This window comes from Macrobrachium rosenbergii, chromosome 59 (assembly GCF_040412425.1).
Source record: "Macrobrachium rosenbergii isolate ZJJX-2024 chromosome 59, ASM4041242v1, whole genome shotgun sequence".
Classification (NCBI taxonomy): Eukaryota; Metazoa; Arthropoda; class Malacostraca; order Decapoda; family Palaemonidae; genus Macrobrachium; species Macrobrachium rosenbergii.
Window position 1 is genome coordinate 30,832,102 of NC_089799.1, and position 17,336 is coordinate 30,849,437.

General features: G+C 44.6%; 1 protein-coding gene across 2 annotated transcripts in view; it reads left to right on the forward strand.

Moving 5' to 3' along the window:
- Gapvd1 (GTPase activating protein and VPS9 domains 1) overlaps positions 1–17,336 on the forward strand; it is a 168,871-nt gene that overhangs the window by 22,716 nt on the left and 128,819 nt on the right. For both annotated transcript variants that reach the window (XM_067102135.1, XM_067102136.1), the window contains exon 4: positions 3,481–3,654. In XM_067102135.1, coding sequence (XP_066958236.1) covers positions 3,481–3,654 — 174 coding nt within the window. The remainder of the gene's footprint in view (positions 1–3,480; positions 3,655–17,336) is intronic.

The window sequence follows — 17,336 nt, forward strand, 5'->3', positions numbered from 1 at the left end:
GGTTCGACACGCATTAAAATTTAAACAGTCACTAATGAACACTGATAGTTAACCCCCACTCTTTGGAGGGTGGGGGAAGACAGCAACTGCTTTGGTTGTCATTTTTCTCTTGTCGATGAAAACGGCTGGTTGTGTAGACAAGCTCTTTGAAATTTGGGTTTGCTTTTCTTGGTTAACCAGTTGGATTGTCAAGATTTTGGTTTGTATTTGGCAATGCGGATTCTTCTCAATTTTTCCTATGGAAAGCTGTTAGATTTTGTAAGGTAAGTGGTTGTAAAACCAGATTGGATTAATTAAAGTACGATACTCATGAATTACTCACTGATCATAGAGGGGTGAATTGTGATTCAGTCAACCATTGCGATCATTACAACGATTAGTGTTTGGAAGAGATAGAGAAGATGATGAAATGCTGAATTAGAAGAGAGAAGGATAGACTTAGAAAGGGAGTAAAAAGAACAGATGTCTGGAATGTAGGTCCTCTGTAGAATTAACACCAGTCAAGAAGATAGAGATAGGTCTATAGATTCTTCTGTAGTGGATATAGATCCTTCTACATCCAAAATGTCAGGTCAGGGTAGTAGGTTGGATTTAATTGCATTCAAATATGGATTTGGTTAAATTTAGAATTGAATTTTTGTATAACAGTTTGAGTGCTTTGCATCGAATGTGTCTAATGCATTGGCAGGGACTGTGTCCCCTCGTTCCTTTGGCTGCTCCACAGACACAGCCTTGCCTGTCATCTTAGCACCCCATGTTGACAGGCTTGGTAGTCCCAGGGTTTCTAGACGAGGATAACATCCCAGGATGTTCAAGGACTGTGACCTCTTGTCTCCTCCTTTCCTGTTCGGTCCTCTGTGGACTGAGTTAGATTATGGTTGCATAAGGACAAGTTTGGTAGGTCTAAATCTTTGTGTTTTTATGGTAGGTGCATGTCTTTGTGTTTGACCCCATTGTCCCACAGTTAATCTAGTGGTTCGTCTGAACCAGGTAACTGATTGCGATATGTAGTGAGTGCTGCTGTTAGACCTGCTACTGGGAACATCACCATGATTCTAATTGCGCCTTGGTGGCCAAGGCGCCATTGGTTCCCAATGGATAAATCTTCTTTGTCAGGCGGGACAGGGAAGCTTCATGGAAATATTGAAATGCTTCGACTAACTGCATGGAAACCATTGACAAGCTCCTCAGCTCTAGAGACTTTTCTAAGTTGTCTAAGGACTCTTTCCTGATGGTAAGGGGAAAGCCCTCTATTTCTTGATCAGTACATTGGGAGCTTTATAGATTATGGAGCAAGTCTGATGGTATTTCCTGTCTCTGCACCAACATTAACAATATAACAAAGTTACTGCATTTCTTGAGAGATGCCAAAGGTTTGTATGTTTCTTCCATCCAGGCTATAAATCCTTGCTGTCCCATGTATTAAGGCATTCTGGATTGGGTATTTCAAAAGAGATTGACTTAGGCGAAGCTACTTGCTTTTTTCAGCTGGAATGCTGAAGTTTCTGCTAAAACCACTTTTATGGAACCTAGACATTGTCTTAAGACACCTTAGGGGCCCTCCTTTGGAATCCCTTAGAGAGGTTTCTCTCAAGGCTCTTTCTTAGAAACTCTTTCTGGTGGCCTTGGCTTCGGCCAAAAGAGTAAGTGAATTACGGTACAAGCGTTATCGTTTGTAGGATTTGCATGTAGTGGAGTAGAGCTATCTTTTTTGGCAACCTTTTTGTGCTAAGAATGATGTCAAGGCTAAAGCTTTTCCAAGAGTTTTCTTTTCTCCCTCTCTAGAAACTCTAATGCCTGAGGAAGAGGAGCTACTTTTTTGCCGTCAGGGTTCTAAGGATTTATATGTCCCATCTTAAACTATAAAGGGAAAAATGTAGGAACCTATTTTGCACTGTCAATAATCCTGAGATTCCTATGTCTAGAATGCCATTGTTTTCTGTATCAAGTCCTTAATCCTGAAAGCACACCAAGTAATGTGTCCAGAAGATTGTTCCCTGTTGAAGGTGAAACCACATGATGATAGAGCAGTGAGTACATCCATAAGTTTTCATCAGTGCCTTTTGCCAGACTGTCTAGTTTTGGCAGTGCAGTGGAGGTGTAGCTCTGTGTTCACTTCTAACTACTTCAGGACTGTTGAGATCCAGTAGGAAAACTGCTAAACACTAGCACCTATAGTGTTATGAACAAGTACAGGTTCTCGCTATTGACTCCCATCCTGAGTAAGTGGGGAACTGTATTTATTGGAGTTTGTACATGGTAAAATCCTACCCTACTTTTGTTTGATTACAGTGCTATGCATAGTTGTATTTGCTTTGTTTCTCTTAGGTAAGGGCTAAGAAAGTTCATTAGATTAAGTAGTGTTGGACTTATGCTGCAGAGCTATTGCTCTTTATTGGGGAAAGCTACCCAGAGCTGATTAAGAACCACCTTTTCTTGCAAAGTGGTGTTGTTTTGGGAGTGAGGTGACAGCAATTCACTTAGGTAGGTGTAACTCTTAGGGGATCATGTTTAGCTGTGGTTTTAGCTCCCATCAGCTCTGCAGGCCTGAGTCACAGAGTCCTAACTTGCCATTATGCATTACACAGTCTCAACCAATGGCTATATTCAGGGCCCATGTTCCACCTCCCACAGCAGTGGACCTCACCTGATGAAGATCCTCATCTGATAAGTACTTTCTTTGGGATCATATTCGTCAGGCAAGTCAGCAAATGGTAGAGGGTAAGTTCCAACTCAAAAATAACGATTTTTATGATAATCTTGAGAGATTAAGAGAAGCTTGAGAGATTAAGAGAAGAATGACAATGATTGTTTCAGTTTTAACACTTTTCGAACCTGTGCCAAGTTTTTGCAGATAAAGCAAGTCATAGATGGTAAGTACCTAAAAGATTGATTTTACCATAAAAATCATTGTTTTAGTAATAAAAGAGAGGGTTGAGAAGGCTATTCCTGACCCTAGGGATATCATGTACTGTCCTGAAACTTGGACCAAGGTACATCCATTGTAAATTATTATGTGGGGGTATGTGATGGCAGAGGGTGGCCCTGGGTTGGATGACATCCAGAATTATAAAAGAAAACTTAGTTATGTTTCCCGACTTCCATAGTACTGGCCGAAACAATTATTTTATATGAAGGTGAAAACTGGAAAGAAATTAAATAATAGATGAGAATTCAAAGTTGGAAAGGAATTTTGCTGGGACCACAGCAATGATGCAAAGATCCTTATTACTGTCCATTGCATGTTGTGCAAGGCACACTGAACCGGAAAGGGTTTGTTTCTTCTATTGGCAAAGTCCAAGTCATCTTTTCATGTGTTAGTTATACCACTTTATTCAAGGCAGTGTTTATATCTGAAGATGAATTTGGTTGTTCAGTATTCTTTCTGCATTGTATTGAATTTGTTTTTTGAAAGATTTTCAGTGAAGAAATGATTTTATAACTCAGTTAAGTTTTTAATTTCTCTTTTCTTTCACAAAGGTTGCAAAAGCAATAGAACGCACCTACCAGGCATCTTGGATAAGAAGTGAGCAACAAAGGAATTATGATGACTTAGTTCTCCGGTTACATTCATCCCCACCTGCATGCTGCCAGAGGGCTAACTTGCTTAATCAACTTAAATTTCTTGATGGCTATAAAGTACTTGGATTTAATGTAAGTTGTTCTATTTTTGAAATTTATTATTAAAAGCTAAATATTTATATTTTTAGATTCATATTTTTTTGTTCAAAACCATATGTAAACTTATCATAATAACTGTAATGAATGCCAGATTAAAATCAATAAAGTAATATGCAAAGACCCACCATAGTCACCTGCCACTCTTTACTATGGTATTGATGCCTGTTATTATAATTGTGTAATAATCCTTATATAGCAGTGGATGTTTGGTGATAAATTGATGTAATACTTTATAGTCATACAATCCCTATTCATTTTTGCTTAACCTTGAAGTTCTCAGAAGTTTGATGATGCTTTGACATAAAGATTAAGAAAATGACATTAGAATATACCGTACTAAGTACAAAATACTATTATTAAAAGCTTTCATCTGTGAAATAGGTTTTGATTATGTTTCGTTCTCATATACATGTTGTTGTAATTGCTTAAACACAAATCCATTACTTTACCGTGGCCTAATATACAGTCGACCCCAGTACTCGCGGGGGTGTTAGGGACCACAACTACCCGAGATAAGCTGATATCCGCGATAACTGCCTATTTTAATAATTCAAACACCAAATATACCTTAAACTAAAATGCTTATAACTGCCTATTTTAATAGTTCAGACCAAATATACCTTAAACTATCAACCTACACCAAATATACAGTACCTTTAACTATAATCCTGAAACACTTTAATATAAATACAGTACCTTAAACTATAATCCTAAAACACTTTAATATAATTTCAAAGTCATCATACAATATTAGCACCCTTAGAAATATATGGCTTACAGATGCATGTGGAAACTAATCAACTTACCCCTATATTCAGGCACAGCCATTTTCTCTTATACAGGATTCAAGCCACCCCATTTCCTTTTTGCAGTAGCTAAGGGAAACTGTAGGAATTCACAAGTAGAGTTAAGTTCTGTACCTAAATATTTAAGTATGCATTGAAAAAAATACCAAATTATAAATGTAATCAACAGTGATAAAATATTCTCTTGTGTGCTTTTGTATGTGTTAATCATATTTAGAATCAGCTAAACTTGTAATAAAAACAGTGCAGTAAATCAAGCAAAGCCAAAAAAAATTGTACAGTAGTATGTACATACGTATCCACACACTAGTTTTGATAGTGTTGTGAATTTCTTGGCGTTTTAGTTTCATATTTTTATACTTCATATAAGTAACTTAACAGGTAATTACATAGATATAGTTTCAACCTACGTGGCAGCCTTTATTTAAAAAATCACGGTAGCACTTTGATAGTTTAGCGTAGGTGACAAGCCCCACCCACTAACAGGAGTACTGGAAACAACTTAGCAGAAAAGCTCATTCAGTTTCTGACGGCTCTTGAGCGACATCAGGGGTTTGTTGCAGCATTTGTTTACTGATTTTTGGTTGTATGGCTGGATTTTGGTGAAGTGTTATTGCTTATTTTGAGTAGCCTTCAAGCTTTGATAGCTTTCAGGATCAGTTTTCCAGTGTTTGTTGTTATTCTGTCTGATTCAAGTTCATCTAGTTTTCGCTACAGTAGCTAAAGTTGCAAAACCGATTGACCAAATCTTCATATGACGTGTAGTAAGGAGACATATATTTTGTAGTAAGTGTAGGGTGCAATAATGTAGTAAGGAAGGACTGGTGCTGAATGTAATGATTGCCTGAGCGCCTGGCACCAACTTTCGAGTGCTTGGCACCTGCTCTTAAGTGCCCGGCACCAGCTGCCAAGTCCTCAGTGCCCATTCTCAAGCGCCCAGCGCCAAGTGAGCACAGGTGGAAGATACTTAAATTTCACCTATAGAAGTTAGTGATAGGAAGAAGAATGCAAGCTCTAGCGCTGATAAACGTGCTTCTCTTAGCTAAGCCTAGGTTAGAAGATAACCCTGCTACGCCTTCTTCCCCCCCTTCCCACTTTTTCTCCTGCTACTAGCCCTCCTACTTTTAATCCACCTACTCCTGCGCCTGGCTTCCTTGCTTCCGACCCTTGCATTTGCCATTTTTGAGTCTAAATTTAACAAAATTTCAACCTAGTAGTGAATACAGTGAAGTGGAGGTGGCTACACGCCTCTTCAGTTCTCCCTAGACCAAGGTCACTGTCATACTCCCCTAAACCTGGGAGAGGACATACTGAAAGTCCAGTGGAGGCCGATGGGGTTGGCCCACGAGTTGCTGCCCCCTCACTCGAACCTGTTGCACATTCCCAGGTATACAGTGTTTGCAAGTGGAGGCGGCGGCTTCTCGGCCTGCCAGTTCTCCTAGACGAAGGTCTCTGTCCTGCTCCCCTGAACCTGGGAGAAGACATGCTGGAAGCCCGAGGGAGGCTGGTGGGTTTTGCCCATGGGTTGCTGCCCCCTCAGTTGAACCTGTTGCACGTACAACAGACGGCCGCTGGAAAGGCGTCTTGGATGTGCACCAGTTGTTGTCTGACTCTCTAGGCTCCAGCCCAGACTTGGAAGTGCTGCAAGCGCTTTCTAGATTCGTCTCATCCAATGACGAGGCACGCAGGCGATGCTGACAGCTCTTCTCCACTGCCAAGTCAGCAGTTTAAGGAGCTGGGCGCAGTCCTCAACCTTCCAGCAGCGCATGGGACGGCTGGGGTATTTTTCTCCTGAGCGTACTTCTGTTGGGCACCAGTATTTGGCTCCCAAGTGCTCAGCAATCCCTCTCAGGCGCCTGTTGTCTTCATTCAAGCGCCAATCTCCTAATGAGTGTCCGACAGCAGCTCCTGGGCACCTGCTGTCAGTTTTCAAGCACCTGGCGCCAGCTCCTGAGTTCTCAGCGCCAGTTGCCAAGTGCCTGGTGCCTACTTCTGAGCACCCGGCACCAGCTCCCAAGCTCCAGGCGTCAGTTCCCGAGCTCCCAGAGCCAACTCTTCAGTATCACCTCCTGCTCAGAGCACCAAGTGCCCATTTTCTGACCATGGGTCTCCTAGTCTATGTAGCTCTCCTTCAGTATTTGAGGGCGAGCTCTCCTACCCTTTTTTTGGCTCTAGCTATCCTAGGTCTCGCCTGCCTCGACCTTCCTTATGAGGAGCCTTCCAGATGACAGACCTAGGCTCCCCACAATGGTGCTTTCCTTGTCTTCTAGGAAGGCACTCAAGATTGAAGTTTGGTTGTCTACTAAGAGGGGGCAAGGTAAGGCATCCTTCGTCTTTCCTCCCTTGCACTTAATCTGTAGGATTTTTCTTTCCTATGCCACCAGGGAGCTCCTTCTTTCGGCGTTTTCGTTGGCAAAAATTATGTTTTTTGTCAGCAGAACTTGACCTCTTTGTCAAAGACTTCTTGGAGTTGCTTGAAGCTTTCAGTTTCTTGGTCTGGATGGTGAGCGTGCTAGCCAAGAAGATTAACATTGGCATGTTTTAGTTGGAGACTTGAGCTCGGAGTGGCTAGGAGCCCTTTCTTGTGCAGAGCAGACAAGACCATCGAGGATGGCTCTCTTGAACTTGCAGCTCTTTTCTCTTTGGGGGTATTGAAGAAAAGAAATTTATGGTGCTCCCTTTCCACTAAAGGAGTCACTCAGGGCCAGAAGTCAGACCTCCAATAGAAGTCAACTTCTGGCACATCCTTCCAAACACCCCAAGGATTTGTCCACGTTTGTTCCTAAGATGGTCTCTCCTCTCCAGCTACATCCCTTTCGTGGGAGTAACCCCAAGTCACAGTCTAGGACCCGCTCCAATGTCTGCTTCGCAGCCATTTCTATCAAGAGGAGCTCAAGTCCTTGCCCAGAAATGAGGAAGAAGTTTCCCGTGCATAAGTGAAAGCCACACTTCTCGAGCTTTGGGACAAGTAGAGCATCAGAGGGACAGAGCAGTAGATTGTCAAAGTTCTGAGGGAGGACTGCTCCATTCAGTTCTTGGAGAGCCCCCTTTAGTCCGTTCTCCCATCGTTTTGACGGCCTTCTCAAGAGGCTCGGGAAAACATTTGGCCCTTTTGAAGAAAGTTTCCTCTCTCCTTTGAAAGAGAGCCATAGAAGGAGTCGAGGACATCAACTCAGAAGGCTTCTACTTCCATCTGTTTGTGGTCCCCAAATCTTTGGGGTTTGGAGACCAGTCCGTAACATAAGCGCCCTCAGTCTCTTCGTCCAAAGATGAAGATCAGATGGAGACGAACCAGTCAGTCCTTTCATCCATTCACTAGGGCTATTGGATGGTAACCTTGGATATGCAGGAAACATACTTCTACTTCCCCATCCATCCAGACTTGAGGAAGTATCTAAGTTTCATCTTCCAGGACACTCTCTCTTTCAGGCATCTCACATTAGTGTCTAAATGCCTGTCTCCGCTTGGAGTGCCCGGTGCCAACTAAAATCTTCCAATTTCAGGCTCCTTTCTTTGGTCTCACTATGGCACCTGAGTATCCACTCAAGTCCTCGCTCATCTAACAAATGACTTTCTTTTATAGGCATAAATGTCATTCTATATCTGGATGACTTGCCTTTTCAATCCCCTTCGAGGGAAAAGTGCATGAAGAACTTGAACATCTCTCTCGGGAATTGGGAATTATAACCTACCTTCAGAAGCCCCAGTTGGCCCTGTCGCAAGAGTTTTTATATATGGGGATGAGTCTCAGCTCTTGGACTTTTCAGGCTTTTCTGTCTGCCAAGAGAATCACCAGCTGCCTTCAGGCAGTCCAAAAGTTTCTATCCCTTTCATCTTGCTTGGCCCATCAGTGGATGAACCTACTGGGGACTCTGTCCTCCATCAAGACGTTTGTCAAGTTAGGCAAACTTCATATGAGAGTTTGGCAATTCTACCTCAAGGCCAATTGGGACAGGGAAACACAGGCAGACACCTACACGTTTCCCATAAACCTGGAGCTTAAGTCGGACTGGCAGTAGTGGCGGTCCGAACTTAGACTTTCAGAAGGAAAACCCTTCATCCTCAGAGCCCAGACCTACACTTCTATTCAGACTCTTTGATTCAAGGTTGGGGAGTCCTCTTGGGGAACCAGGAAGTTTCCGGGACGTGACCGCCGGAAGAACAGAACCTTTACATCAAGGTCGGAGAGCTGAAAACAGTTCACTTAGGGCTTCAGTGCTTCTCAACCCGAGTTCACAACAAGACTGTGGTAGTCCATTCAGACAATACCACAGCCCTAACATACATATGAAAGCGAGGTGGCACTCACTTATCTTCTCCCTGCGAGACAGCTAGAGACTTTCTACTGTGGACAGATCAAAGTTGAATAAGTCTAGTCACTCGATTTTTTCAGTTCAAACTAAATATTCTAGCGGACAAACTGAGCCGTTGAAAGCAGGTTCTTCCCACCGAGTGGACCTTAGATCCCCTAGTCCGTCAGAATCTGCGAAACTATGGGCAGGCCGACATTGGACTTGTTTGCCACCGTGTCTGCTCAGACAACCTCACGTTAAGAGATACCAAAGGGTTAAGAGATACCAAAGGGTTGTCTGCTCTTTCCCTGACAGGCTTCAGACAGAGCGTAAAGGTTTTCAAGATGCGCTGCAAAAGGCTAGTACAAGATGCAGGCGTCAATTTCCTACCCGCGTATTCCAGGCTAAGGGGTGATTTTCCGAAGCTGGTGTCTGAGACTCAATGTCTCTTCTTACGAGATGCCGGTGACCCAATTGCAGATTTCCTTCTTTACCCAAGAAAATCTAGGAATCTCTCATCCTCCATCATTAAAGGGTATTGAGCTGTGTTTAGCTCAGGGTTTAAAAATACAGTGTTTAAATATGCAGGATACAAAAGAACTGTAATATGCGTGTATGTATACTGTATACTCGTGTATCTTCTGATCTCATGTTTCATGCGACTATTAAAATTCTGTACTAAAACATGATTTTATCATACAGGCAGTCCCCGGTTATCGGCGGGGTTCCGTTTCTGAGGGTGTGATGATAATAAAAATCGCTGCTAACCGAAAATCGGCGATTTGTGGCGCTTTTTGGCAATTTTCGGGGGTTATCGGTGCTGAAAAGCGCCGATTTTCGGTTATCAGCGCCTCTGTTAGGTATGTATCAGCGCCAATACCCAATTATTGGCGCTGATAAGCAGAAATCGGCAATTTTCGGCGCTGAAAATTGCTGATTTTCGTCGCTAGACAAGCCCCATAAAACTGGATCGCCATTAACCGAGCCCATCGTTAACCGGGACTGTCTGTATACTGTACATCGTGTGTAGTGTGAGATGTATTATCAGTATATTACACTATGCTAGACTTTCTATGCCTATCTCAGTTTCAGTAGATACCATTGATAGTGCATATTATATCCAAGTTAGCTTTTAACTAATAAATAGTCTTAGAAGCCAAAGTTTGTTTGGTTAAGTGCAAATCTTCAGGAATTAAATCAGGCTTACCAACATTGTGACTTGTCAAGGAATTGATCAGTGTTTCTTATAATTAACCACCACCTACTACTGTGTGCAAGACTGGCATAAACAACAGCTAGTTCTGACATAAACAATTGAATCAAGAAACAACTCTTTGCTGTTGTCAGTTACCGTAACTAACACGTTTATTGAGGGTTGCGCTACAGTTGTTGACTTGTTAAAAATATGCTAATTTTCAGTGGTGACTTTCGTAAATAAAAATAAGATAAATCTTTATTCAGAGTTCATGCAATGGAGAGGAAAGTGTTAAGAAAGTATGCCACTAAATTTACGCTTATAACTGTGGCTGAAGAAACAAATAATGTGCAGGTCACAAAATGTTTTGGAAGAGGCAAAAGCAACATCCGATACTGGCGAAATCACGCCTTTACTTTATTTAATTTACTGTACTTCATTTATGAATGAAGTAAGTTGCATTTTTAAGCCCAGCTTTGATAATTTAGAAAAAAAACGAATCTCCTTAATGCATTTCATTCAACAACTAATTACTGTGATGATGTTGGTAAAATGTAATCGGCTGATGATTTGAAGAACGTAAGCACTATCAGAATGCAAATGTTACCTGAATGCTATGTTTATAAATTAGAATACACACGATAATAATATGACAATAATGCATGAAATATGTAACTGCATGCAGTACGTAAAACAACAGTTTTATATAAGTGACTTACCAAGTAATCACATAGATAACATTTCTAGTATCGGCAGCTAAAATTTGAAACTCGCGGTAACGATTCTTTTGTTTTGGTGTAGGTGTCTATCCCCACCCAATTTTGGGAAGAAAGTAAGCAAAAGGCTTCAGTTTGTTTATGTCGGCTTCCAACACAGGTTGTGAGCAGCAGCTGGATTTGGAACTCAATACTTGCTGTTTTTTAGTTGTATCTTAATTGGTAAAGTGTTCTTTGCATTCTGTAGCTTTTCAGCAAATAGATAGGTTTTTAACATTAAACCGTGAAATTTCACGATTTTGACTACTGGATTGTGACTTTCTACTTTAGTCATTGACATGTTTTGGACAATGTCAGACACTAGTACGACTTCTACTCAGTATTGCAATAAAGGCTGTAATATGAGATTAACCTCTGCTAGGTATGATTCTCACACTTTGTGCACATCTTGCAGGGGCCAGATGTGTTCAGTAGAAAATACATGTATCAGATGTGAAGGTTCGGATCCAAAACAATGGAAAATCTTGAGTTCTCATCTATCAAAGCTTGAGAGGGATAGGAAGGGAAAATGCGACTATTTAACATGACAAGGCTGTAGCTAGGAACCTGCCAGGTCTTTTTCGGAAGTTCTATTATTTCTTTAAATGCTTGTCTCCCATCCCCTCCTCTTCAGTGTTACCATCTGATCCTTTACCCAGGTCTCTTCCTCCCGACCCCAATGCCATTGCCAGTCTGGAGTCTAAATTCGATCGTAAATTCAAGGTATTAGTGAACATAGTGGCCCAGTTAGGGCCATCACACACTTTCCTTGATGGAACATAAAGTGCGTGATGAGAGTTAAGTGTTAGTGGAGGAGCTGGCTGCCCTTCCTGCCAATTCTCCTAGGCAGAAGTCCCTAGCATACTCCCCTAAACCTGGGAGAAGCCATACCGGAGGCCTAAGGGAGGTCGGTGGGGTCTACCCATGGGTAGTCGGCCCCTCAGTTGCACCTGTTGCAAAGTCCCAGGTGTCGACAGTGCATGACAGCCATTGGAAGGTGCTCTTTCACAGGCTCACCGTCTTTCTTCTAGCTCAGAGGCTTCCAGCCCTGAAAAAAAGCGCCAATGGCGCTTGAGTGACTTGTCAAGACCGCTGAAAAGGTCTGCAGTGTAGGTGCATCCCTTCCCTCAGGTACCATGCAAAAAGGTGAAGAAGTCTCTCCCTTCTTGCAATTTTTGGGATAGCCCTGAGCGTTTTTCCCCGATCAACCTGGTGTTCGCTGACGCAAGCTCCCAGCAGTGCCAGTTATTGCAGCAGTGTTTGAGCACTTATCTCCTTCCCCCGAAGTTCATAGACACAAGCGTCTAGTGGCGCCAGTTGCTACAACAGAGCTTTTTTTCTCTTGCTCTGTCTCCCAACTCTCCTAGGCGTAAGTGCCCAGTGGCGCCAGTTAGTGCAGCAGCTCCCGAGTGCCTATCGGCGTCCGAGCTACCAGTAACCCCAGAGCACCCAGTGACTGCCAAGCAGCCAGCAGCATCCAAGCACCTTTTAGCACCCACTCGCTTGCAAAGTCTTCATTGTGTAGCGCCTTCTAGTTACCCTGACACTCCTAGGCATTCGACACCAGCTCCTTGGGCAACAGCGCCTTCTTTTCTGCAGCAGGCTATGACTTCGTCATGTTTGGGTCCTTCTCTCGCTCCCATTCAATGGAGTCTGGATGACATTTTGGGGTTTTTAAAGAAGTCTCCCTCATCTGGGAAACCTCCAAAAGAGTTGCCATTGTTCCCGGTCTCTTTGGTTGAGGAGGAAGTGGATAAAGAACCAGAAGAGGATTCCACTCCTTCTGCTTATGCTGCGCTGATGCAGTATCTTCGCAGTTTTCCATCCTTTTTTCTTTCCAGCTGCTCCACCTTCGCCTGAGTCAGCCTTTCCGATGAGTGGTCTTTCTAGTGAATCTACTAAGTTACCTAAGATGGTACTCTCCGCCTCTGCAAGGAAAGCACTGAACGAGGTTGAGACTTGGCTTTCTGACAAAAGGGAGAAAGAGAAGGCTTGTTTCAGTTATCCCCCTACAAGGCTGTTGAACAGAAGGTATCACTGCTATGTTCCCACAATCAGTGGTGAATAATATTGCTTCGGCTTTGCAGAAGAAGTCGATGCAAGATCTTTTGGTACATTCCTCAAGGCGTCCTAAGGAGCTTCCTCCTTTTAGCTCCAAGACATCCTTTCCTTTGCAGCCCTTTCCCTTTTGTGGGAACAAGCGAAGGGCTCAACCAAGAGGGTGCGTGAACATGCATTTCACCCCTTGCTCGATCAAGAAGTCTTCTTCCAAGTTGTCAGCCAAGAAATGGTCCCAGTGTCCTCTGTGCCCCAGTAGGTGCCAGGCTCCTCTTTTGGGAGATTTGGAAGGAGAAAGGGCAGAACAATGGGTAGTGGAGGTTCTCAGGTGTGGCTGCTCAGTCCTGTTCACAGATCAACCTCCCTTAGTCAGGAAGCACCCATCAGCTTGAGTGCCTACTCCGTAAGCTCCAGGAGGTTTGCAGCTCTCCCAGAGGAAGTACACTCCCGCCTCAAGAAGAAGGCAATAGAAGTAGTCATAGATCCGAGCTCAGAGGGGCTCTACAATCGACTGTTTGCAGTCCCCAAAACTAGAGGAGGATGGAGACCGGTACTGGATGTAAGCATACTGAACAACTTTGTGCTAAAGATGAAGTTTTAAATGGAGATAAATTGTTCCATCCTTGCCATGATTTGCCAGGGAAACTATATGGTCTCAATAGATTTGCAGGATGCGCACTTCCACATTCGAGCTCTATGTTTCGGATTAACCACGGCCCCTCAAGTGTTTACATGGGTTCTGGCTCCCCTGGCATCTTGGTTCCGTCTCATGGCGATAAACATCTTGCCTAGGAAGGTTGAGGAATCTGAATTTTTGGTCAGTCCTAGAAGAATTTTGAGTGGACCAACAGATCACTTCTAGGCAACCCAGTACTGTACTGTAATTCTAGCAACAAGATCTTTCTCATATAAATAGGGATTTAGACTAATAGTAAGTTATGGGTTTTGATATGAAGGAATAAAATAAAATAAAGTAAAAAATTTAGGTAAACCCATTGCTTATACTTACAATGTGATTTTTCTGCTCCCAACCCCACTGTCTTCATGTTTCTCCTTAAACAGATGAGCAAAGAATGAGAGGAGTTGGTGCCGATTGTTGGTTCTGCTCATGGGTTTTGCAAGGCTGCCAGCTTCTACCATTTTATTTGATTAATTTATCTTAGACTAAAGTTAATGGAACTCTTTTCTGTCAAACCATCCAAAATATACAGCCTGGCTAGTTAGAAGTAATGGTTTGTTCATGAGACTTACCTGTCAGATATATATATAGCTGTATTCTCTGTTAGTCCGACAGAATTTCAAAACTTACGACACACGCAGTGGGAGATCAGGTGGTTAGTACCCATTCCCGCCACTGGGAGGCGGTATCAGGAACCATTCCCATTTTCTATTCAGATTTTCTCTGTCGCGGTACTGTCAACACTTGTTTTCCAGTACCTCCGTCTTGGATTTCGGATAAAACTTGGTTGTCACTTGAGTATTTGTTTGATTTTTGGTTTTGACTTGGACTTGTGGCTAGGCATACGCTATTGTGGATTGTTTTGGATTTGGCTTTGTTTTTTCCTGGGAGTAAGATGTCTGAATCTAGTTCTTCTAGTTATCGAGTTTGCCGTGTGCAAGACTGTAAGGTGAGGCTACCAAAAATTTCGGTAGATCCTCACACTGTATGCTCGGGTTGTAGAGGACATGTTTGTTTGTTGAATGACCGATGCAAGGAGTGTGAATCTTTGTCTGATGCTAGTTGGAGGACTTATGATTCTTATGTGAGAAAGCTAGAGCGAGATAGGCTCAGGAGGTCTTCCTCCAGAAGTGGTAGGAGTCAGGGTAGTGTGTTTTCACCTGTTAACCCTCCTGTAGACGTAGCTCTTCCTAACCCTGTGGTGTTGCCCCCTAACCCTGGGGTTGTGTCTGCGGATGGTGATGCCCTGGCGATTATTATGTCTTCCATTCGTACCTTGGAAGCTAATATGCTCGCTCTTCAAAGTGCTGTGAAGTGCAGTGATAGTGTCCGTCCCCTAGTGTTGTGGAGGGGGCGTCAGATCGCCCGTATAACGCCTCTAGGTCTAGACCTCTGTCGGACTCCCAGGACTCAGGAGAGTGGGCAAGTCGAAAGCCGCAAGAGGGGTTACGCGGACCCCCACCGATCTGGCGTCCTTCGGCATGTCCTGATGACGCTTCCCAGGCTGCCAAGGATCGTGCACGGGCACGAATCCTGGCGATTGCTTCTCTTCCCGATTCCTCCTCCCGCGTCGGGAATGGAAATCTCGGGATTCTCGCCCTTTGAAGAGAAGCTTCAAAGAAGGGGACGCTTCACGCCCTTTTCTCGTGACGCTCTTCGCTCTTCTCCGGAGGATTTTGACGCCATCCCACCGCAGAAGAGGACCAGGGCGTCATCGGACGATGACGCTTTTGAGCGCTCCGCCGCTCCAGAAAGAAGGCTGTTGCTTCCTGTGAGAAGGAAGAAGGCGTCCCTCGCCCCTCTTCTTCTCATAGGATCAGTCCTTCTCCTGAGGAAGAATCTTCTCCCTACTCGTAAGCTGCTCCTAGGCATGCAGGAGCAATTGGCTTCTTTAATGGCCCAGAAGGAGACCGATGCGTGTCGTCGTCGGAAGGATTCCTGGCTGCCGATCAAGAGGTCTAAACCTTCCCCTTCTCCTTCTCCTCGTTAGTCGTCGTCTCATGCCTCTCGCCCCCGCTAGAAGTCCTGTTGCTCAGCGTTTTACTGGTCTTGGCAGGGATCGCAATTTCCCGCTTTCTGATCGCTTCATGCTGCCAGGCTTGACGCCTCGTTACGACGACCCTCTTGTTTCGTCATGGCGCTTCTCATGCTGCTAAGCGTGGCGCTTCTCATGCTGCTAAGCGTGGCGCTTCTCATGCTGCTCGGCAGGACGCCTCCCTTGCTGCTCGACATGACGCCTCCTTGCTGCTCGTCATGACGCCTCCTGGCTGCTCGTCAGGACGCCTCCCTTGCAGTTCGTCAAGGCGCCTCCCTTGCTGCGGCACGACGCCTTTCTTGCTGCGAGGCATGACGCCTCCTCGCTGCTCGCTCTCACCAGGACTCTCGTCGGATCGTTCGTCAAGAAGCTCGTCGGGATTCTCGTCAGGGCGCTTCGTCGAGACTCTCATTTGACTCTTCTGCTCGTGACTTTCGCGACTCTCTCGGACTTCTTCCAAGCAGAAGTCCCTTTTGCATGTTGGTCTGCAAGGACTTCGTCCTCCCGGTTCTTCTCCTGCCCCTTCCGTTGCTCCTGTGGAAGAAGGAGAGCTTTCTTGCGCTTTCTGGATCCTGCAGTTGAGGATCAGTCCTCTTCTTCTTCAGCTTCTGCAGACTACAAGTCTTAACTAGGCTGCTGAAAGACTTGTTTGGGGACAAGTTTCAACCCTCTGCTCCTCGCCCTCCCCCTCGCAGCTAACCTCGTCTAAGTCACAAAAGTCTTCTGGTTTTGTGAAGATGGCTACGTCTCTCTCTCTGAAGGGCCTTTAACAAGGTTCAAGAGTGGATGGACTCCAGGAAGGCTCAGTGCAAGACTTCTTTCGCCCTTGGCCTCCATCAAGATTGAGTGGAAAAGCAGGAATTTGGTATGAGACAGGAGAGGAGGTTGGTTGGAGAGTTCCTTCCTCTTCCCAAGGGGGATTTTGCCAGCCTTGTGGACGCTCCCAGAAGGTCTCTCCTTTCTTCAGCGAAGGTGTCCTGGTCTTTATCTGAGATTGATCACCATCTGATAGGCCTTTTCAGGTCTTTAGAAGTTTTAACTTTTTGGACTGGTGCCTGGGAGTCTTGGACTTGCAGGCTCGTAGCCCTGACTCCATTAGCCTGGGAGATTTGTTTAGTGTCCTATCCTGTATGGACAAGGCGGTTAGGGATGGCTCGAAGAACTGGCTGCCCATTTCTGTGCGGGGCTTTTAAAGAAGAGAGCCATTTACTGCAACTTCACGGCGAAGTCGGTCTCTCCTACTCAGAAGGCAGAATTGTTGTTCGCTCCGCTTTCTAGCCATCTTTTCCCCAACCCTTAGTCAAGGATATGGCCTCCACATTGCAAGAGAAGGCTACTCAGGACCTCCTGGCCCAGTCTTCTAGACGTCCTGCAGCCCCTTCGACTTCTTCCCTTGGGCAGACTTCAAGATTCAGAAGCCCTTTCGTGGAGGACCCTCCTCTAGATCGTCCTTTCGAGGCAGAGGTCCCTCAAGAGGTAGAGCCCCTTCTAAGACCAGGGCAAGAAATGACTCCGTGAGACCTTCAGACACTGGTAGGAGCCAGGCTCCTTTCTTTGCAAGAGCCTGGAGAGAGAGGGACGGACAGCTGGTCCCTCAAGTCATCGAAAAGGGATACAAGATCCCATTCCTCGTATTGCCTCCATTGAGTACGATTCCCATAGATCTGTCGCCATCCTATCATCAGGAGAAACAGCAAATTCTCTTCGACCTGCTCGAACAAATGCTCGAGAAGAGAGCTGTGGAGCAAGTCTCGGATTTACAATCCCCGGGCTTTTACAACAGGCTGTTTCTGGTTCCAAGCAGTCAGGGGTTGGAGACCAGTTCTGGACGTCAG